This window comes from Seriola dumerili, unplaced genomic scaffold, assembly GCF_002260705.1.
Source record: "Seriola dumerili isolate Sdu_G_001 unplaced genomic scaffold, Sdu_1.0 BDQW01000258.1, whole genome shotgun sequence".
NCBI lineage: Eukaryota > Metazoa > Chordata > Actinopteri > Carangiformes > Carangidae > Seriola > Seriola dumerili.
In genome coordinates this window covers 2049956-2073422 of record NW_019174513.1, presented here as the reverse complement: position 1 = coordinate 2073422, position 23467 = coordinate 2049956, and the positions used below count along the sequence as shown (strand labels likewise).

At 38.2% G+C, this 23467-nt stretch overlaps 2 protein-coding genes across 2 annotated transcripts in view; both read left to right on the top strand.

Annotated features, from left to right (window-relative positions):
- The first annotated feature begins 321 nt into the window (after positions 1-321).
- LOC111230024 lies at positions 322-12928 on the top strand. The gene is made up of 24 exons (XM_022756553.1): positions 322-420; positions 699-897; positions 992-1172; positions 1922-2047; positions 2303-2496; positions 3318-3468; positions 3567-3682; positions 3780-3861; positions 3974-4108; positions 4237-4311; positions 4418-5220; positions 7355-7473; positions 7835-8048; positions 8560-8743; positions 8839-8979; positions 9509-9714; positions 9821-9968; positions 10111-10229; positions 10341-10419; positions 10568-10702; positions 11306-11380; positions 11514-11722; positions 11816-12030; positions 12231-12928. The coding sequence occupies exons 1-24, from the start codon at positions 407-409 to the stop codon at positions 12598-12600; spliced, it is 4290 nt and encodes a 1429-aa protein (XP_022612274.1). The 5' UTR covers positions 322-406; the 3' UTR covers positions 12601-12928.
- Positions 12929-17281: 4353 nt separating this feature from the next.
- Positions 17282-23467, top strand: part of tapbpl (TAP binding protein like) — a 19251-nt gene continuing 13065 nt past the window's right edge. Inside the window, exons 1-4 of the mRNA XM_022756646.1 lie at positions 17282-17635; positions 18886-19098; positions 19185-19454; positions 19586-19786. Of these exons, the coding sequence (XP_022612367.1) occupies positions 17584-17635; positions 18886-19098; positions 19185-19454; positions 19586-19786 (736 nt within the window). The 5' untranslated portion in view covers positions 17282-17583. The remainder of the gene's footprint in view (positions 17636-18885; positions 19099-19184; positions 19455-19585; positions 19787-23467) is intronic.

The window sequence follows — 23467 nt, the reverse complement described above, 5'->3', positions numbered from 1 at the left end:
TTGGCTGCACAAAGCAAAGCCGCACAATGAGACATTTCCTCTCACCAGCACACCCTTTCCTTTCACTCCATTGCCATTGTTTCCTCTGAACCCTCATCCTGGTGGTACAGGAATGATGTTGGGCTAAAACTGCAGGGGGATTTTGTTTTGCTAAAGTTCACCTGAAAAGCTTTGGGCTCAGTCTGTCTTCCTGCCATGTCACAAACCCAAAGTCACTACCCTCATTACTGCAAACGTACAGAAAAAAAATCTAAAAATAGATTTATAAATGCTTACCGATGCAAAATGTGAGTGAGACAGGAAGGGGTCCAGCGAGCCAAAGTGAGAGATGGAAAGTAAATTAATAAGAAAAGGGGAAGAGAGATGTTGAGGTAGTTTATTTGAGGAGAGATTTGATCGGATCACAATGTTAAGACTAAGGTGGGTGTAGATTTTTACATTTTACTAGACAGATAAAGACTACACATATTGGTTTACAATAGACGGGTAAAGTACTTAAGATGTTAACGTATCTGGTTATAACACTGTGAGTTATTATTTTCTTCTGTTTTATGCATAGACCACTTCCTCTGTCTTTCACTTAAAATTGTAAATAAATTTAAATGTTCCTTTTCTTTCCTGACTTTATGTTCCTCACGTTTTCCCTACACCAACTCCTCTTCCCCCTGGATTTTCTTATCCCCCATCTTTCTCTTCAGTCTCCTGGTTATCCTGCTCTCCCACTCGGCCTGCTCGATGCTGCTGGGATGGGTGGAGTCTCCAGGATATCCCAGTGGATACTTGCCCCATGCCAGTCTTAACTGGAGCAGGTGTGCCCCCAAAGGTCACACCCTCTCCATCAGGCTCATCCACCTGGACCTGGAGGACAGCCGGGACTGTGAAAACGATGCAGTGAAGGTCAGGGGTCATGATGAACTTAAAATTCTTATTCTTAAGTAAGTTAAGACGACTACTATTCTTATTGTATTTTGTCCGTCCATTCTTTTCCTAGGTCTATTCAAATGGAAACTTGATTTATGTTCTGTGTGGCAAAAGGGAATTTGAGGAACTCCAATCCACTGTAAATCCCCTGCTCGTCTCCTCTCCGGGCGGCTGCCTCTCTCTGTCTTTCCACTCCGACTACTCAAACACCAAGAGGCACACTGGCTTCAGAGGCTTTTACACTGTGCAAGGTGAGACACACAGGAGAAAAAAAAGCCAAGTTTCCATTGTCCATTTCCATTGTATTTTTGTGTCCATTTTATTTTTCCCCCTTTCCCCAGGACAGCCCAGTTTGTACGTGTATGTTTTCATCAGTATAAATACTTTTGTAATCATACTTTTAGACAACAATTCACAATGATTGTAGTTTATAGCTGCGAAACCTGACTTGGAAACAGTTTGACATATTTTTCATGTCATAAATATAAAGTGTCCCGGATGAGTTTATCCACGGTCAACTGTGATTTCCTATTTGAGCCACAAATAATAGATGAATGTAATCATGACATTATCTTAGAAATAGGCCAAATAAATGACTGAAATGCTAATGCATCTAAAATGTGAGTGTTTCACACTGAGACTTTCAGTTTCAGTTCTAAGGAGCTGCAGTGACTGATGTTTCATCTGAAACAGCCTCAGGCAGCACAATCATGGCTGTTCGGCGGAAAATGAGTTTCACACTAAAACTGACAAACACTGTTTATAATAACATTTGTGACTGTACTTTATACAGTTAAAATGATTAACTCTATAATTAAAAGTGAACGGCTCAAGAATGTAGAATCTCTGTAATTCTGGTTCTGGTTTGTGTCTTTTGTTGAGCGACATGTGTGGATCAACTTATTGTCAGTAGGTTTGTGGAATTACTGCAACATGTGTATAAAATCATTTAAGTAATGTATAATCTGTCATTCGCCCTTTAATTAATTTGTTCTCTCAGACTTTAATGAATGTGAGGACGACCCAGAAAACGGTTGCACCCAGTTCTGTCACAACTTCATCGGAGGGTACCACTGCTCCTGTCGCCATGGCTACCACCTGGGCATGGACAAACACACTTGCACAGGTACAAATAGTCATATTATCAGTAAAGAGTGCACAGAAATATGAGTTAACATATAGAGGCAGAGGATGACAAATCAAGAAGAAGGAACAAAACTGAAAAGGGAAGTGAAAATGGGAAAAGAGGAAGCAGAAGCAGGCACAAACAAAGGAGGGGAAAAAGGAGAATTAGATGAGAAGGTTGATTGTGTAATGCTTATGATTATGTTAATTAAAGAAATATATGTGTGATGACAATGAACTCTTATCTTCAACACAGTGAGTTGTAGCAAGGACCTGTCAGGGTTGAACAAAGGAGACATATCCAGTCCCTCCTGGCCTGGTTCATATGCAGAGAATGCCAACTGTCAGTACACCCTGTCTGTGGAGGCCCACCTGCAGCTGGAGCTGCACTTCTCTGGGGTTTTCGATGTGGAGCAAAGCCCTGATGGTCAATGCATAGACGCACTGAGGGTAGGTGTTGAGTCAGAATACATAAATGCCACATGGAAGCGTGTTTTCTTCTAAAACTTAATAGAGCAGCAAACAAGATCGGACAAAAATGTTGAAACCCTACAAGTCTCAGTCTTAGTAGATATCCCTTTGGCAGCGATTAGAGTCCTGAGTCTGTGTGTGGATAGGTGTTGGTCTCCATTAGCACTGCACATATGGACACTGAAATTTTTCCCCATTGCTCTGGATCTGAACTATGACTCAGCTACGCCAGGACATTAACAATGTTGTTTTAAAGCCATTCCTGAATAGCTCTGGTTTCATACTTGGGGTCATTGTCTTTATGAAAAATAAGTCTTCTACCAAGTCGCAGGTTTTCTCGTACACTGCACCAGGTTTTCCTCCAGGATTCCCCTCCATTCGGCTTCATTCATTTTACTTGAGAGCTTCCCGTGAAACTGTAGCCAAGAGGTTGTGTGACCTTTTTTTAAGACCTCCCTCCTCGTTCCCTCATGAAGTTGCAACTGCTGAAGCACCCACTCAGTTTTTAAGGATTGCCTACCCCTGTCCTGATATAGCTTTTTTTTTTACTCCATTTAACTAATTCAGTGTTACCAGTGATGCCCCAGAAATGATTGAATTGTAGATGTGTCCTATTCAAGTGGTTGAATATTTATGCAAATATGTGTTTTGTACTTTGACATTTGTGTGAATCATTTTTATAGGTACTGTACATGCCGGGGGACACACATACATCTGCATGTTTCACCAGAATGAACAGAGCAGGGAGGACATCAGGAATGACACACTGTCAGACATTACCTGTGTTGTTTTGTTTGCAGATTGAGACTCTCTCTGGGACTCTGGGACCATTCTGTGGCGACTCGCCTCCCCCATCTCCCCTCCTCACTCACTCACATCACGTCAAAATCCACTTTACCTCTGACGGCTTCGGCACAAACAATGGCTTCAGTTTCCACTTCAAGACCAGAGGTGCTGCAGCCTCTGTGCCATAGTGGGAAAAGAATATTGGTTAGGAGGTTGGTTGGAAACTCATCACAAATAATTACTCTTTCACATGTCAACTGCAGGAAAGGTCTGTCCAGCGGTCGTAACCTCACACTCCACTGCGACTCCTCACAAACCAGAACATCATCCAGGTCAAACAGTGACAGTTACTTGTGATCTTGGCCATGTTGTGAATATTGTGAGTGTACAGAGAGCCTGAATCTTTATTAATTCTATATTTGATGTAAATGTTTCAGACAATGTTGAGCTAATTAAATTCTTCTTCTGCAAAGTAGCAAGGCATCCAGACCTTGTCAACAGAGTATGAGACAACATGCCTGAGTACAGGCCAATGGGTCCCTTATCACCCCTGTGAATGTGAGTCTGACTCAAACCGATTTCTGTTTTATTCAGAAAATTTCTTAACTAAAATGAGTTGTCTTGGATTCCTTGTTTTTTTACCCATAATATTTTTTCCCTCCACATAAAGCTGTAAATTGTGGCTATCCTGATATCCCAGAAGATGGTATTCTGCAGTTGGTGGGCTCAGATAATTCACACACTCAGTTTGAAGACCAGATCCACTTTTACTGCAGTTCAAAGTACTATACCCTGGATGGAGACGGTGATTACAGGAAGCTTTTACACATTTCTTGCTTAAACTAACGTTTAGGAACGCAATGCTTTCTGGTTTGATTGACTGATTGGTTGATCTATTGTTGTTTCACCAACATGCTTTCTTCAATCTTTCAGACACATACACTTGCAGTGCCAGTGGTGAATGGGTATCAAGTGGCGGAGACTCAAAGTTGCCAAAATGCAATCCAGGTATAATGTTTAATATATTTCTTACATTTTTCAACATTACTTATTATTTATTTGGAGAAGTTTCCTTTTTCATATGAATCCATTGATGAATATCTGTGTATTTCAGTGTGCGGGATGCCTGAAAAAGAATCTGTGAGTGCAGGCAGGATTTTAGGAGGTCAGAATGCAGTGCTGGGAGAAATACCTTGGCAACTTTTGATAAAAAGGCCAAGCAGAGGAGGAGCATCACTAATCAACGACCGGTGGGCCGTCACAGCAGCTCATGTTGTGGAGGGGGTAGAGGAAACTTCTTTGCAGCTGTATGGTGGACTGGTAGATGGGAAGAAAACATCTTATGCAGTGTCTGACGTAGTTGTCATGGACAGTGAGAAGATCATAATTCATCCGGGCTATGACACAAGCATTCCACCTGAGAGGCGCACCAATTTTGACAATGATATTGCTCTTATCAGATTAGCTTCCAGGGTGAATTTGGGCCCAAAACTCCTTCCCATCTGTCTGCCACCTGTAAACAGGGGCATGGTGGAAAATGAGCAAGGCACAGTTTCAGGCTGGGGGATTACAGAAGTGAGGAATACTTTTGCCAAGTCTCGTATTTTGAAATACGCTCACATCGGGGTCTACTCCCTCGATGTGTGTCGGGATACACCTTACTCATCACCTAACAACCGCATGACTTTCACTGATAACATGTTCTGTGCTGGAGCAGAGGGGAAGGACAGCTGTCAGCAAGACAGTGGAGGTCCATTTGTTCTACCTATGTTGTCTACAGGCAGTGGGCCTTATAATCTGGTTGGCATTGTGTCCTGGGGATCCCGCTGTAACGAGAGGAAGTTCAAGGGGTATTACACCAAAGTGGAGAAATATGTACACTGGATTAAGGAGACAATGGATAAAGTAGACAAATCTTAGAAAGGGAAAGTTAAAGGGGAAACACTTTGCTACTAACCATAACCCCATAATCCATTTCAGGACTGATTCAGAGCTCTAAAATAAAAATGTTTATGAGAATAAAGACTATAATCTTGTAATCAATGTACCAACATACATAAACACAATGATAATAACACTTTATGACTTCATACTTCACTTTTGTATTAAAGGAACTGTTTGCAAATCAACTGCAATCAACTTGTCTTTTTATTATTATCAGCAAAGATACACACAAAACATGTCTTCCTTCAGGGTCTCCATTCACTGCAATACTTAACTCTTGCATATTTATACATTAGTCTTTACTATGCTGTGTGTGAGAGCTCCTTGCATCACAACAAGGACCATCCAGACAGAATATAAAGTACAATACGGGCTGTATTGTAATCTGTAATGATGTGAAGCCTCTACAGCAACTTTTTGGAAACATGTTTGTGAACAACAAGATCACAGTGAAGTTCCTGGCACTTTGTGACTACTAGTGCTGGGAGATAAGGAATTAGTATCACAATATTGAAGAAACTTTTGCATACGCAACTAATACCAATGATTTCAGTGTATACATTACATCAGACAAAAGTGTTTTAACATGTAAAACAATAATTTGTTTTCAGTTTTAAATTATAGTGTTTCTTTTTAGTTTATTATTTTGTTCAATTCATACACAGTAGTTCAAGCTGAACATTTCAGCTGGAACCATTATCTTAATTGATGAGATATGTAGACTGAAAACATTGTCCCAGTTACACCAACAGCCTGGAAGAGGTAGGCATGAGAAAAACATGTTCTTAGAAAACCTTACACCACCAATCATTACCACATCTTGCAATATTGGTCAATGAGCAGCAGATTAGGAGGGGGGGGGGGGGGGGGATGTCATCATGCAATGCTAATAGCACCATATTCACTTTCACAGCTAAGGTTTTCTGCATCAGTCCTTTGTTTTATTTTTTCATGCATATCTTTTAAACTGTTTTTCAAAACCCCCATTTTAAAATGAAATAGTTTGTAGGTTTTGACTGTTACCTTATTTATAAAAACAAACCCTAGGTGACCTCTTCACAATATGGCTCTCATGTCACTTCCTCAACATTGCGGCGTTCAGAGAACAAGTAATGCTCTACCACCACTTAGTGATGTTGATGATTTAGTCATCAGTAAAAATCAGATCATATGTATTATTTTTTTTCTGTAATTTCCTGAAAAACATTAATTTCAGTGTTCAAATTACACTTCCTAAAGTGTAAAAATGTGCTTATTATAAAACAGACGCTTCTTCTGGATCCAGAACTTCACTGAGAATCATTACGTTTTTATCTTTTCGTCAGTATCAGAGTGGTCCAGTGAGAGCTGAACGTGCCTTCAAGACTACTTTGCAAACAGGAACTGCCAGTGGTTTAGTCGGCGTACTTTTAATGCTTCCACTGAACCAACATGTAAACGAATAGACTAAAAAAAAAAAATGTGTTGCGCACCGCTATAACACATCCCCCAAAGCCCCCAAAGCCCTGAAAGTACTAAAACACAGGGGAATGCGGTGGGGGGGGGGGGTCAGACTTTGTCCCTCAGCAGCAGAAAGATGAACATGGTCTCAAATTGACAACAGGTTCAAACTGATCCCATGTAGTAAGCAACAATCAAATCCATATACTTATTTTTACTTACTCCAATCTATCGAGGCAATCTTCTGCTTCACCCAATACTTTGACACCCAAATCCTTTACCAACCTGCCGGTATCAAGTGGAAAACAGTCTGTGATGCTGAAAAAAAACAAAAAACAAAAACGTTTAAATGGCTCCCTCTAGTGGTGGGATGCGGCTTGTGAGCGCATGAGCCAGAATTTGAGATAAGGGTATAAAATCTGAGAGCTGTTTAAGAAACAAAATCAGGCTGGTTCTTTATATTTCATGCAATTCTCATTAGAATAGATTATAAAAAATAATTAAAACAGAAGTTTGCATTTCATAGGAGGTGTCTAATTTACAAAATTTTCTTAATTCTGCATTACAGAGGAATTATTTCCAGCATCGACCCTCAAAGTCAAGCGTTTATTTGATTTTGCCAAGACAAACAAGACATATTCCTGGCATTAACGGAGTGAGTTGCTAAACACTGGAAACAACATTAATGTTTCACTTGAATGTGAGGCATTTGCTCCTACAACAGTTGATCAGTTCACTCACAGATATATTTAATTCAGAGATGGGGTGGACCCACTGTATCATCTGGTAAGTTAAATTTTTGTTTAAGCCCATTTTTATGTTGTATTTAAATAGTATTTGTCATGAATTTATTGCTTGATTACAAAATTCACAGTATATATCAATTATCGAGTGGAGTCTTATATCATTGTCTGTTAACTTCTGTACAATCAATGTGACAGATGAGTTGTGTTTTATAGGTTGAATGAGTGATCCATGTTTCAGTATGCCATATATAAAGCCTCAACAACATTATGTGGCTGCCACAGTTGTGTTGACTGTGTCCCTGTGTTTGTTCTCTGTTTGCATCAACTTTGGCCTAGCGGCTCAGAAGTCCACAGACTGATAAACAGATCGAACTGCTGACTCTGTTCATGCATCTTTCCAGGTTTCTGTATGTGTCAGTGTGTGAGTGCTGGCCGCTGCCTGACTCTGAGCCTCTAATGCACGGGGAGGTCCAGTCCCCCCAGTATCCGCAGCCTTACCCTATCAACCTGCTGGAGCAAAGGGACCTCAGTGTACCCGAGGGCTACCAGATCCGACTCACCTTCACACACATGGACATTGAAGCTTCTGCAGGCTGCTACTACGATTCCCTTACAGTCAGAGCCATATTTCAACACATACACTGTATATTCATAAACAACAGTGCTGTAGTGCCTGAACTCTAAACTAAAGTGTGATACAAGAGCCAGTTTTGACAACCTGACTCAAGCTTGACTATCAAGAATTTAAGCTTTGCACTTTGACACTTTCTCTACCGACTTCAAATACCTTTTCATGTTTCTGCTAGGCTGAACGTGATGTTCTTGTTGGTTACAACTATAAGTTCATTCTATAAGCCTATGTCCACTAAAAGTAGACCATCAATGCAGTCTTTCTGGTTTGCATCTACTTCTATGGTGCTGGCTTGACACAGATCCCATGATAGGAGAGTTAATCTTCGACTTCTGGCCTTATGAGGTGTCACAGACATAGTATTCATTATGGACAATTAATACATAGCACAAAAGATCTACAGCCAAGTACAACTTGCAGGCAGGATTCAGACACACTTAATGTTTTCACAGCAATTTTTCCTCCTCATGATTTATCCTTCATACTGTCCTACAGGTTCTCTATGATGGAAAGGTCCTGGGAAAGTTTTGTGGCCATGAGAATTCTGCCGATGGGCATCACCCTGGCAACCAGCCCATCTTCTCTCCAGGCAATAGACTCACCCTCATCTTCCAGACAGACAGCAACAACCCAGAGCGTCACCAGAATGTGGGCTTCTCTGCTCAGTATCAGGCAATAGGTAAAACTTCTTCTTCATCTGTCAGCTTTTCTCTCACTTCCCTCTTCTCACTGCTGAACCGTCTCCCACCAACTTAATGATTTTCTGATCTACAGACATAGATGAGTGTTCTGCGCCCGCCCCCGTAGATGGCTCAAGTCCACTCTGCGATCAGATCTGCCTCAACACCCTTGGCTCATACCTCTGCTCTTGTCACCACGGCTATGAACTTCGCTCAGACCAGCGCACCTGTGTGTGTGAGTATTGCGCAGATAGATGCCTCCTGTGTATGGGTGCCAATGCTAAATCAAACTGTTTGGGACTCATATGTCACCCAAACTAAACCACCCAAACTGCTAAGGTGAAAATGTGCTGCTCTTTGAGGGAGCTCTCAAAGAATCTAAGCAGCAATCGTGTATCACATCAATGAACATTTGTCCTCAGTAAGGTCAATGACACTAAAAGCATAACACATAAGGAGGAGGCCGGGGTGGAAGAGGTAGCAGCCAACAGCAATGGTGGTCAGTGAGTGGTCAGTGAGAAATGTCAGGATATCAACAGGTTCATCATTTAACTCTCAGAGAAAAGTAACAAAGAAATTTCCCAAACGACTGAACTATTTCTTTATTACTGGATTCATAGCATCGTATTTCTACTCTCCTGAAGTATCGCCAAACTCTCAGCAAAGTTTTTAAGGATACAAGACTGGATGAATAATGTTTTTTTATTTGGGGGAGGGGCCTTTTCTTTTGTGTGTGTTGATTTCTTCCTTTTCTTCTTGCCCAGTATCCTGCGGTGGTGGTATTTTTGATGAGCCAGAGGGACATCTGTTCAGTCCAGGATACCCTAACTCCCCACCGCATGCCGTGTCCTGTCAGTACATCATTTCTGTAGAATCTGGCTTCACTGTGTCTCTCAACTTCTCTGACAACTTCCACATCGAGAGCGTGGGCACTCAGCAAGGCCCAAACTGTCTCCATCACTGGCTGCAGGTTATATCAAGCAGCTTCCATTCACTACCGATTTTTATACAAACAAAGAGCAATAAATGGATATGTCATACAATAAAAGAACGGTGTCCTACTCCTCTTTCCAAAGGTGACCATTCAAGACAAAGAGCCCATGAAGCTGTGTGGTGCAAAGAGTCCAGGCCTGATAGACACAAACTCCAATACTGTCAAACTGGACTACCACACTGATGATGAAGGTCTGAGCAACGGCTGGAGCCTGGACTACAGCACACAGAGTGAGAGGGAGTGCCATTGTCAAAACATTCTGGCATTCAGTGAAATACATTTTCCACCATCCTATCTGCTTGGAACTAATTCATTGGGTAACTTCAGATATGCAGTTGATGTTTAATGTCTACTTTTCCATGATGTCTCCAGGAGTGCAGTGCCCAATCCCTGCTAAAGTAGTTAAAGGCAGAGTCACACCGATCTTGACCGAATATTTCTACAGAGACTACATCTTTGTGCGATGTGACCAAGGATACAAGCTGATGACGGTTAGATGAAACCTTTCCTCTTTTTATCACAATGAACAATTATGAAAAGCTCTTGTTTATTTGTCATTGTGTGATATTGCCATTTTATAATTCCCCTCTTTTCTCTTTCAGGATGGTCAGGAGATTGAGAGCTTCTCTACCATGTGCCAAAGCAACGGACAGTGGCACCTCCCTCTGCCAGAATGCCACAGTATGTCATCTTTAAGCTCAGGAAAAACACCCATTGGAAAATGAATGGAAACTTCGTTGTGATTTAACCACAATATAATTCCTTCTGATGATGTGTGATGTGTCTCACCAGAAAAACGTTGACATGTCTTTGTTTTGTTTTCCTGTAGTAATTGATTGTGGAGAACCTGAATCTTTGCTGAATGGAGGGGTGACCTTCCTGTCTGGCTTTCAGAATCAGTACCGTTCTGCTGTTCAGTATCACTGTAATGAACCATTTTACTCTCTCCTTGGGGGCGTAAATGGTGAGATATTCACATTTCGTGTCTTTAAATGTACAGTTTTAGATTTTTCCTACCAGCCTTTGGTTTGGTTAGTTCAATCTTGTATGAGTTGTTTGTGACCTGCATTGATTTTTATCAGTGTTACGGTATCATTGTGTGGTGTATCAGTTTAAGTGCAGCTTGATTTCTCTACTGCATTTCTAGACCAAAGCACCAGATTTTCAATAGTATAAAAACATATATGAAAAAAATGGAAGCCCGGAAATACACTGAACACAAAATATATTTGAAAAGTGTTTACATATACTCGTTTTTAAAAGCATGAAATGTTTAGTTGTGGTTTAACATATAAATGATTTGTGGGATAAAATATGCAAAAATACCAGTCCCTGAAGAGTAAACACCAAGCTGAAAAAACAGTTTAACTACCATCCCAGCATCACTGATGGGTGTGGCCAGAAGTTTGCTCTGTTGCAACTGTAACCACATCCAACAGTGATGTCACGGTGTACTAACACACCATGGAGACAGTCAGTATTTAAGATTGATAGCTGGTTTTAAGTTGCTCCTAAGGGGAAGATTAACACCCAACTATATTTTCCTTTTGTTCCTACTGCCCTTCAGTTAGCTTCACCTGTGAAGCAGACAGAAAGTGGAGATCCAACCATGATGCTGTTATCAGTCCAATGTGCCTACCAGGTATTGCTTTTCTTTAGAAAAATAATACCCTACCCAAAACTTAATGTAGATTTTTTTATAAATTATAATTGGAAAATAAAGTTTGTACTTGTGTACAACTTCATATGTATGTATTCGTCTGTATCACATTTAGTTTGTGGCAAGCCAACAGCACTCATCTCTTCCTATGAGAGGATCATTGGAGGCAATGATGCTCCAGTGAATACCATCCCTTGGCAAGTGCTACTGAGTGTAGATGGAGGCAGAGGAGGAGGCATGGTGATTGCAGACCACTGGATTATGACTGCAGCTCATGTCGTAGCAAATAATAATGGAACACCAGCATCAAAGGACGTTGTACGGGTAAGTAAAGCCACTGTCGTTGTTACCTGCATTATCCATTGCCTACATGTTTTTGCACTGGCATTAATTTCCTCCTGTGCTTTTGATTTGCAGATTTACATGGGACTTAATGAAATTCAAACCTTAAACGTCTTGCCTATTAATGCTGCCTCAGTCCATGTTCACCCTGGTTACAACAACATCAACAATGTAAACTACAACAATGACATTGCATTGATCAAACTGGAAGACCCGATCACATTCACTTCATCCGTAATGCCCTTATGTTTGCCAGCAGAGGAAGACACATACCTCACTGGCACCATTGGGTAATTAAAACAATTCACAATACTGCACAATCCATTTTATATAATATTACTTATTGTCTCTGCTTTCGGTTTTGTGAGTCATTTGACTTTTCTTCACTCTTCTATTTGCCTTTTTCCCTTGTTGTGCTGACATGTGAAGGGAACTCTTATTTGCTTTTTTCTTTTGTTCATCATAACTGTGTCCTCTATATCTTTTTCAGATTGGTGTCAGGCTTTGGCGTTACAGAGACGGCAGACAAACGACGGGTTTTAACAAATAAGCTGAAGTACTTGCAGGTCCCTGTGGTGGAGCAGGGGATATGCAGTACTTCCATCACTGCGTTTAGGAGGACAAGGCCTGGCGTACCAAACCTGACAAATAACATGTTTTGTGCTGGAGTCCCTGAAGGTGGGAAGGACTCCTGCCAAGGTGACAGTGGAGGCCCCTATGCCCTATATGACAATGGACGGTTCTGGGCTGCAGGGATTGTGAGCTGGGGCGTTGACTGCGGCAAGAAGGGAACATATGGAATCTATACCAAAGTCACCAACTACGTGGACTGGATCAAGAAGACCATGGAAGAGAACTGAAATTTACAGTAATTCATTACAACCTGATGTGAAGATGATGACATTTCTAATAAAATAAGAAGAAAGAGAACTAATTTTGCTATTTAATTATACTCTTGTCTGCAGAATTAATAGATATTGTGTCACAAGAAAAGTTGTGAATTAAGATAATCTTCCAGTTGATGATAAAACGATTAAGTACAAATTCCTGCTTATGATGATTAGAACCATTTCAGAACTTTCTAAAGTTATTGAATGAATGCCATACACATTCTTCACTAGTCATTGCATTGTATTTTCAAAAGCATCTTTTCTTCAAGTGTGAATAAAGTGATATAATGCAGATCTACATGTGTCTTTTCTGTATGTATGTATTTATGTATTTCAGATTAGTCAAAGATCTTTCCTATTGTAAAAGTGAAAATGACAATTAAGAGCAGTATCCACTTTAACCCCTTCCCACCTAACTGGTATTAATGTCACTGTAACACCTCACACTACGACAGATGCCAGAAGCAGAGACAGCTCGTCTTCAAAGTAAAGGATGCTAGTTTTGAACAAACGTGCTGGCTGCAGTGGTCAATTTAAGGAGAGCTAAGCTAAATAAATAAACAAACTGTCAAAATAATGGACATAATTCATAACTTCATAAAACCACAACTGATCTGGAATAAATTTCCAATGAACACTGGAATTATTATAGGTTTTGCGATTCATGCGATTCATGTATGTAGCTATTCATCAACTTATTAATTTGATTAAGGTTACTTAATGTGTTACTTTGGGTTGGAAGTGGGGTCACATGACTGCTGGGCTGAAGAGCAGCAGGAGAACAGGTGTGTTAACTGGGCAGGTGATACAGGTGCCTTGAGTGTTCTTTGTTCTGTGTCCTGAGTTCATTCTCTGTTTGCCCTTCACTTCAGCTGCTTCCCTCTATCATCTCACCTTTGTTCCTGTGTACGTTGAGTGAGTTTATTTTATTACATTTTCTCAAGTCATGTTTATTTTGTTGTTAAGAAGTACATCTAATCTCCATGGTTTGTTCTCACATGATTATATGTTTAAAGTGAGAATGTACTGATGTACTGATTTTTGGTTTTGAATCATTTATTGTTGTTGTTTATATTTGACATTTGATATATGTGCACTTTCTCTTATTATAACCACTCAGCTGTAACTACTCACACCTGACTGACTGAAAGCAAAAGATTAAATACTTTGAAATGGAACCTGCTGGCTGCTTCTCCTGCTTTGCTCATTTCATTTCAAGTCCAGTGTAATCCTAGAACATATATGTGTGGAAAATGACCTTTTTCATTTTTAAGTTTACATGATTTGAATAAGATCACCAATAGGCTTGACTTTAATATGTATAACTTTAGCCTGTTATTTTTCTGCACCAGATGCTTTGAGGATGGAACACTATATCATAATCATGGATTGTGAATTTAAAGGAGAATCCAACCCTTTTTAAGAATTCACATTTCTTATTCCTGTGCGCCAGAACAGATTGGTAAATATTTGTGAACATGCAGCACTCTCCTCTAAAGTTAGAAACCAAAGGGAGAGCCTTAAAATGTGCAATGTCATTCCAGTATGCTCTATAACAATGAATAGGGCTCTGATGCTGTGAGACCATAAAATATTTGTGTAATTTCTCACACCAAAATGAGTCTTTTATATCTTAAACCTTATGTCCAAATTAAAATATGGATGACACCTGTTAGGAGGTACACAGCTACTGTATATGGGGTTAGTGAAATAACGCTTTTTCTCAAAGTAATTTCAGCTATATAACTTAAGTAGCCTGACTGCTGAACAGGGGCCTTTGGCTTTTTTTAGAACAAGACATTTGCAAGTCTGTACTTCCAGAGTTTTCTACTGTTCATCATTTGCACTCATTAGCTCTAAATGTGGGAGGTTCAATTATAAAGTGCAGTCCACATTTTGATGATCTCAGTCCAGTGTCCCCTCTCTTTTGTCTCTGTGTTTGGTCTCCAAAAGATCCTGGGGGAAACTGCTAAATTTAACTCTTCAACTCCTAAATGCTCCATTATGTTCACCAGCTGCTCTCTGACTGTGTCTGCCTGCTGTTTGCTGGTGAGGAGGTAGTGGACAGTGGCTTTTTACAGCTGTTTTTCTCTGAAAACAGCTGGCTGCGACAACCGTAAAAGTGTATATATATGTTCTATTAAATTGTGTTGTACTCTATTATTGTTAAAAAATCTCAAGCCGACATGTCAGACTGGGTGGATGGAGATTCACCTGTCAGAGGACAGGAGGACAGGGGCAGAGATTGCAAAGGGGAGTTTACAAAAGCACTGGGTGTGTACATCCGAGATCCCTTTTTTAGAGACCATGCTGTCACACCAGTAAGTTGCTGGAAACTAATGTTTGTTTGATATCATTTATTGTTAATTCTTTCAAATTATGTTTACCTTAAATTAATCTTATGAAAATTGTTAGTAAAGAAAATTGTTTTAGTTACCCTTTATTATTTTTGTGGTGTGCATGGCAAGGTTTTTACTTTTGTTTGTTGTACAGAAGAAATCATGCATTCATCCAAATCCAACCATCAGTTCCTTGCTGAATTTCCTGAACAAAAGAAATGGTTAAATGGCTCTTGAATCCATGTGTTTAATGTGCACACCAGTGAGAGGCTCTATGGTCCAGCATAGTCTCTTTACAGTCATTTTATATAATCATATTTGTAGCAACTATCCTGACTAGAAATTAACCACCCAGCTGTGTGTTTTGTGTGCCCAGCTTGACAGCGGTAAAAATTGAGATCTCCTTGTCACTCATTCATTCATTCTTAGCTGGTCTGTTGGATCCGTGCCACATATAGACTCCACCTGTCCCATTACTCTACACCACCACCCATGATATAGCTTGACCTAGACTACGCATATAAACAACCATATACACAGAGCTAATAGTTGGCCCATAGAATATTATATTATATATCATTGTGTCTTTGAAAATATTTCTAAATTAAAGAATCATTCCACAATCTGCACTTTGTTTGAAAGCTTTATTATAATTGAGGATTCCTTTTTGCATTCTATGACTTGTGACATGTATGAGGGCAATAACATTGCAACACTTATTGATAATGTGGATTACTTGTACTGGTTACACTTTCAAGGTTCAACTGTCAAAACAATCAAAACTCAACATTAACATGTTTAATGTTAATGACAGAATTCAGTTGACAATCAGCTCGTATGAATTGTACCCAAAATACATCAGCCATCTTGTTATGAGAACTTTTCTGCTCCGAGCTATTATCTATATGATTTACACACACTCAAGTGAAGTTTGTATAAAAGCAGTGGACATTTGAATTAGCGCTGTAATCAGATGTGTTGGCTGATGCTGGTGTGGATCATTTAGCTCAGGATGTCCAGCACTGCTAAATATCTAATGAGAATATATAATCCACACAGTGAGAACTGCTGCTGCTGCTGGACCAGTCTGCAGCCTCAGTCTGAGAGGACAATGACAGCTGCATCAGCTGATCACATGTGCATCATACATACAGCTCAGAACCATCATTAAACACCTTGTTCTTATGGTTTACAGCCATATATAATTCACATATATGCATAGTACATATACTACATACTGTATGTCGATAAAAAATGAACAGAAGTAACAGTGACAGTGTATCCCTGAATAGATAGATAGATAGATAGATAGATAGATAGATAGATACTTTATTTATCCCCTAGGGAAATTCAGATGGTAACAAATAAAAACCTGAAGAATGAGTGGAAAAACAGGATGGCAGTGTCTCCATCCACAGGTCACCACCCCTGGTGACCTGAATTGTTTGATGAGGATGAAAATTATGTGAAACATATGCTGTGGCCTTCACAGTCACCAGATCTCAAACCAGTTTAACAACCACTGAAGCTATTTTGGCTCAACACCTTACTTACCTTACTACACTTCATCTTTTTTTTTCTTTAATTTGTCAACAGTCTACTATATCATACATCACTGAGATGTTTTACTAGTCTACAATTATTAGGCTGCCACATTATTTACAAAGACCCGGCACTGTTCCTCAGTTGTTTTGTTGGGGTTAAGCTGTTGTTCCAACCATATATTGAACCAACCCCCTCACCTCCCTCTCTCCCCACCACCTTTATAAACAAGAGTGTGTGTGTGTGTGTGTGTGTGTGTGTGTGTGCGCACTGTCACAAGTAGCACAATGAAATCAGGCAATGCCCCCAAAAATAGCATTTTTCATTATACAACATGAGCAACTGAAGAGGAATTATACTTCATGCATGGACTAAATAGTCTGTCATACTATTTATTCAGCCAACATATTTTACTCAAGGCGCAACTAATGTCAAGTTTAAAATTGTAGATAAAACAAACTTTTATAGTAGCCCACTGTGCAAAAGTTTTAAGCACTTTAGATGTTTAGATTCTTACAAAATTTTATCAACATTTAATGACATACCACCACATACACCATTCACCTCAGCAACTGTATTTTGCACCGACTGAATACCAAGTTCTGACTGAATACGAGTAAATCTTTTGTAATTTAAAAAGAACAAAAAAAGTTGTAAATGGGTCTCAAAATGAAACAGGTGATTTCAGTGCGTCCATAATGACCCATGACCTTCTCTGCTGCTCTGTGATTGGACGATCCCGGATCCCGTCCACTCACTTTCATTTTCACTCTTGCACTCCTGCCCTCCGCGCATGTTACCGAGAAACAGCCGCCGTAGCCCACCACCTCAAGAGTTTACTGTTAGATGAGATTATATTTATTGCTGTACATTTATCGTACATTATTCATTTGGTGCGATAAAGGCTGTAAAAAAAAATCAGACTGTAGCGACGCAATGAGTTGCTGTAGTCGTTGAAATCAAAAGCGAAAGTGCGGTGGTGCTTTTTTTTGTTTTCAGCAGCTGCTATCTCACTTTATGTGTGTAATAACCTTAAAATTATTATTTAAAAAAAACGCGGAATCCAGACTCCATGATGATGATTGAAGTCATTTTGTTTGGATACTTCATGACGTGCGTATGTGGTAAGAGTATTAATGTTGGCATATTGATGCTGGACGCAGTATAGTGCCAGTAAATTAACCTTTATTTGATTGTCAAGCTCAGTAATAAACCTTCCATTTAAAATGGTGATGGTAACTTAATCTGGTAACGCATTAAACTGTGTTAATTTCTAGGAAGTTTCCAGGAAATAACAATGTAACTGGCAGTAATTACAGGTAAAATAGAAACTGTCCATTTGATACACCTGTTTCACATGAACAACTAATACAGTGTAACCCACAGTCTTTTAACAGGGCAGCTAGACATGCAAAAATGCAAAAATATGAATTTAGTTGAAAGTATAGAATTTAAATGTTTTACAATAATTGAATTATTAAAGGTATACTGTGTATCTTGTCAGCATTAAAATGTCTGAAAACGACTAGACCCATATATTTGGTTGAGTTGTGTACTTACATTATGACTAATGTTTCCAGTAATTTTCAAATCTGGAGAAATTTATAATTTTAGTCAAGGTAACGGTGAATTTCATTTGGTCACTGATCAATGGCATCATATCCCCTTTACGCATGTGTCAGTATTGTGGTTGTCTGCCAATCAAAAATTACTTTTTATCCAACTTTAACACATTTTTAGACCTTGGTAGATTTTAATCGGATGAAGGATTTTAGTAATCGGATTTCTGGATCCTGGATCTTAAGTTATTAGAGAAACAAGCTGAGCAAATTTAAGAGGCAGCTTGGCTCCCATCCCCTCCAAGAAAAACAGTGTCTCCTGGACAGTGTCATAGAAACACTGATTGTTAACATGGAACTGCTTTATTCTGTGTTTTTACCAGTTTTAATAACGTGGTTCATTTGTTTTGGAGAGGAGGACACCTCTGTGGATTATTCGGCTACTGGTGAAAATGTCCTGTATGATTGACACTGAAAGAGTCCTAACGGGGACAAACTTATTGCAGTGACAGCAATGGTGGTGAAGACAACTCCCATGATCCCCATGATACTTAACAACTTCTTTTGCTGTTGTTTTGATTCCAAGACCCCTAGTGGCTTTTCCTTCTAATTTGTACCAAATTAACTAGTTTTGTTTTTCACTGAATGTTCAAGACATTATTAGGAAATAATAGACTTGTAAATCAACATTTATACTTATTTCTCATAATACTAGTCTACTGGTATGAGCATTTATTCATGAAGATGATAAGTTAACCTTTTTAGGAAGTCTTAAGCAGTCTTAAGTCTTTTTCTATCTGCCCATTGTTTCTCAGCTGATGGGGCTGCAGATGTGGTACTGTCCTGCACCCTGGTGGAGGAGGGAGTTGGACTGGGTGGAATGGGAGGTGGTGCTGCCTTCACACGTACTCCAGCTACTGTTGTCTTCAGAGACGTTGCAGTGGCTCCTGAAGAATCCCTTGAAACGCTCACTGCGTTTGTTCCACCCTCAGTCCCGGATCCAGACCTCCTCCTGTTTGAGGCCAAAGGTTTTTCCTGTCTTCACTACATGTAAAGTTTGGTCTAATGTACTCAAAACCGGTGCTGAACTTCTCCTCTCATTTCTCTGTGGCAGTGTCATCAGTTGAGATCCCCAATGCAGCCGTGTTGCTCCATGCAGACTGCAATGAACAGGAGGTGACGTGTGAAATAAGCCGTTACTCTCCTCGTGGATCCCAGGAAAGTTCGGATCCAGCCTATTTCATGGCATCCCTTAGTGTGGAGGGAGTTGAGTTCAACACTGCACTGATTCTGCAGACTTTGATGGTGGAAAAAGACCACTCGACGTTGATACAAAACAAACTGGGCCTGCCTCTTAGCCAATCGGGTACTCTGCTGACTGAGGGTGAGATGCAGTGTTTAATATCACACCTCAATCTTTTCATTGAATCTTTTCCATTCTTTGTTTTGTTAGACAGGGAATAACATCCTTCTTATAACTTTGTATCTCCTGTTATCTTTGCTTTCTGTCCCCAGTGATATTTGTGGTATTTTCCCACATAAAGTCTGTATCTGCACCTCTGAGAGGTGATGTCCTCCTCAACTGTGGTTTCAGGCAGCATGAAATTCCCTTATCGCAGGAAGTGGGCATTGAATGGCGACTGCAGCACAGAGGAAAGGGGCAGAAAGTGCTTGAAATAAAGACAAGGCTGGATGACGTAGAAGGAAACACAGTGGGTGAGTGCTATAGGTGTGTGCTGAAGGTGAAAGCAATGATTATGAGGATGGTACACTAGTGCAAATTGACTCATATATAATTACATTGTTTGGTCTGTCAAGCAGTTCTGCTCAAGCAGAAGCAGTTTCCTCTGAGATTTATTGCATTGTTATTTTTTTGTTTATTGTATGTTAGTGTTTGCATTTTACAGTTGTTCTGCCTGGAGGTGATGCACAGGTTCTCAGAGACTGGTGTGGCTGGACCGCACAGCATCCAGCAGCCCTGTTGAGATTTATTAGGCTGTATTATAATTACTTGTCCGTTATCACTAATGAGGGTGATTGTTGCTTACTGCTTATAGCTATTAGCCTACTATTTGCAAAATCAAGATCTAGTTTTTATTCACTAGATAAAGTTTGTGAAGTTGCTGCATCTGCAGGTATCCAGAATCCTACCTATAGTTGACATGCTGACGGATGCACCAGCCGACAGTTAGCTCTCCTCGCCACTCCAGTTCTCATGACTACCCCACCCACCCCTGCCCCAAAAGTCCTGACAAAGTGCCAAAGCTTCTTGAACATTTTATCTTCTTATTTTTCTTCTTTCCGATTTCTATTTTCTTTCCATGAATACTATGGCTTTTTTTATGCCTTACTATACGATGACGTTTTTTATGACATTTTGACTTTTTATGCCTTACTATACTATGACGTTTTTATGACTTACTATACTTTTTTATGACTTATTATTCCATACTATACTATGATGTATATATGCCTTACAATACTATGACATTTTTTTGACTTTTTATGCCTTGATATGCCATGACTTTTTTTGACTTTTATGCCATGCTTTACTATGACATTTTTGTGACTTTTTATGCCTTATTATACAACACATTTTTATGCCTTACTATACTATTTCATTTGATACCTTACCATACTATGACTTTTTTATGACCTTTTATGCCTTAATACACTGTAATTTTTTTTTGACATTTTATGCCATAATATACTATGACGTTTTTTGACATTTTATGCCATACTATACTATGACGTTTTTTGACATTTTTATGCCATACTATACTATGACAGTTTTTGGCATTATTATGCCTTGAAATACCGTTTCATTTGATACCCTACCATAGTATGACTTTTTCATGACCTTTCATGCCTTAATACAATGTAATTTTTTATGAAATTTTATGCCATACTATACTATGATGTTTTTATGAATTTATATGCCATACTATACTATGACGTTTTTTCAACTTATTATGCCTTACTATACTGTAACATTTTTTTTACTTTTTATGCCTTACTATAGGCCTACTATGACATTTTTATCCCTAACTATACTATAACATTTTTATGCCTTATTATACTATGACTTTTTTATGACTTTTTATGCCTTACAATACTATGACATTTTTATGCCTTATTATACTATGATGTTTTTTCAACTTATTATGCCTTACCATACTATGCCATTTTTACACCATACTATACTATGACGTTTTCATGAATTTTTATGCCATACTATACTATGACGTTTTTTGGACATTTTATGCCTTACTATACTATGACATTTTTATCTCTTACTATACTATGACATTTTTATGCCTTACTATATTATGACTTTTTTATGACTTTTTATGCCTTACTTTATTATGACATTCTTTTGACTTTTTATGTCTTACTATACTATGTCGTTTTTTCCACTTTTTATGCCTTACTATACTATGACGTTTTTCCACTTTTTATGTCATACTTTACTGTGATGTTTTTTCGACTTTTTACACCTTAGTATACTATGATATTTTTGTGACTTTTTATGCCATACTATACTAGGACGTTTTTTCGACTTTTTATGCCATACTATACTATGACGTTGTTATGCCTTAGTATACTATGACAATTTTATGCCTTACTATACTATGACTCTTTATGACTTTTATGCCATACTATACTATGTCAATTTTTCGACTTTTTATGCCTTACTATACTATGACGTTTTTTCACATTTTTATGCCTTACTATACTATGACGTTTTTTCACATTTTTATGCCTTACTATACTATGACGTTTTTTCACATTTTTATGCCTTACTATACTATGACGTTTTTCCACTTTTTATGTCATACTTTACTATGAATTTTTTTTAACTTTTTATGCCATACCATACTATGACTTTTTTATGACCTTTCATGCCTTAATACACTGTAATTTTTTTTTGACATTTTATGCCATACTATACCATGACATTTTTTGACATTTTTATGCCATACTATACTATGATGTTTTTTGGCATTTTTATGCCTTGCTATACTATGTCGTATTATTCCTTATCATAATATAACGTTTTTATGACCTTTTATGCCTTAATATACTATGATGTTTTTTTGACTTTTTATGCCATACTATACTATGACGTTTTTGGGCATTTTTATGCCATATTATAATATGACAGTTTTTGGCATTGTTATGCCTTAAAATACTATTTCATTTGTTACCTTACCATACTATGACTTTTTCATGACCTTTTATGCCTCAATACATTGTAATTTTTTTTTGACATTTTATGCCATACTATACTATGATGTTTTTTGGCATTTTTATGTCATATTATAATTTGAGGTTTTTTGGCATTTTTATGCCTTAAAATACTATTTCATTTGATACCTTACCATACTATGACTTTTTTTATGACCTTTTATGCCTTAATACACTGAATTTTTTTTGACATTTTATGCCATATTATACTATGACTTTTTTTTGGCATTTTTATGCCTTACTATACTATGTCGTATTATTCCTTATCATAATATCACGTTTTTATGACCTTTTATGCTTTAATATGCTATGATGTTTTTTTGACATTTTATGCCATACTATACTATGACGTTTTTTGACATTTTTATGCCATACTATACTATGACGTTTTTTGGCATTTTTATGCCTTACTATACTATGTCGTATTATTCCTTATCATAATATAACGTTTTTATGACCTTTTATGCTTTAATATGCTATGATGTTTTTTTGACATTTTATGCCATACTATACTATGATGTTTTTTGGCATTTTTATGCCATACTATATACTATGACATTTTTAAGCATTTCTATGCCTTACTATACTATGTTGTATTATTCCTTATCATAATATAACGTTTTTATGACCTTTTATGCCTTAATACACTGTAATTCTTTTTGACATTTTATGCCATAATATACTATGACGTTTTTTGACATTTTTATGCCATACTATACTATGACGTTCTTTGGCATTTTTATGCCTTACTATACTATGTCGTATTATTCCTTACCATAATATAACGTTTTTATGACCTTTCATGCTTTAATATACTATGACGTTTTTTGGCATTTTTATGCCTTAAAATACCATTTCATTTGATACCTTACCATACTATGACTTTTTCATGACCTTTCATGCCTTAATACAATGTAATTTTTTATGACATTTTATGCCATACTATACTATGATGTTTTTTGGCATTTTTATGCCATACTATATACTATGACATTTTTAAGCATTTCTATGCCTTACTATACTATGTTGTATTATTCCTTATCATAATATAACGTTTTTATGACCTTTTATGCCTTAATATACTATGATGTTTTTTTGACATTTTATGCCATACTATACTATGACGTTTTTTGACATTTTTATGCCATA

Excerpts from the sequence above, each read along its gene's own strand:
- LOC111230024 (XM_022756553.1), top strand. Across the intron at positions 3,469-3,566 it reads TTTCCACTTCAAGACCAGAG|GAAAGGTCTGTCCAGCGGTC; the intron begins GTGCTGCAGCCT and ends TGTCAACTGCAG. Across the intron at positions 5,221-7,354 it reads TGGATAAAGTAGACAAATCT|ACACTGGAAACAACATTAAT; the intron begins TAGAAAGGGAAA and ends GTGAGTTGCTAA.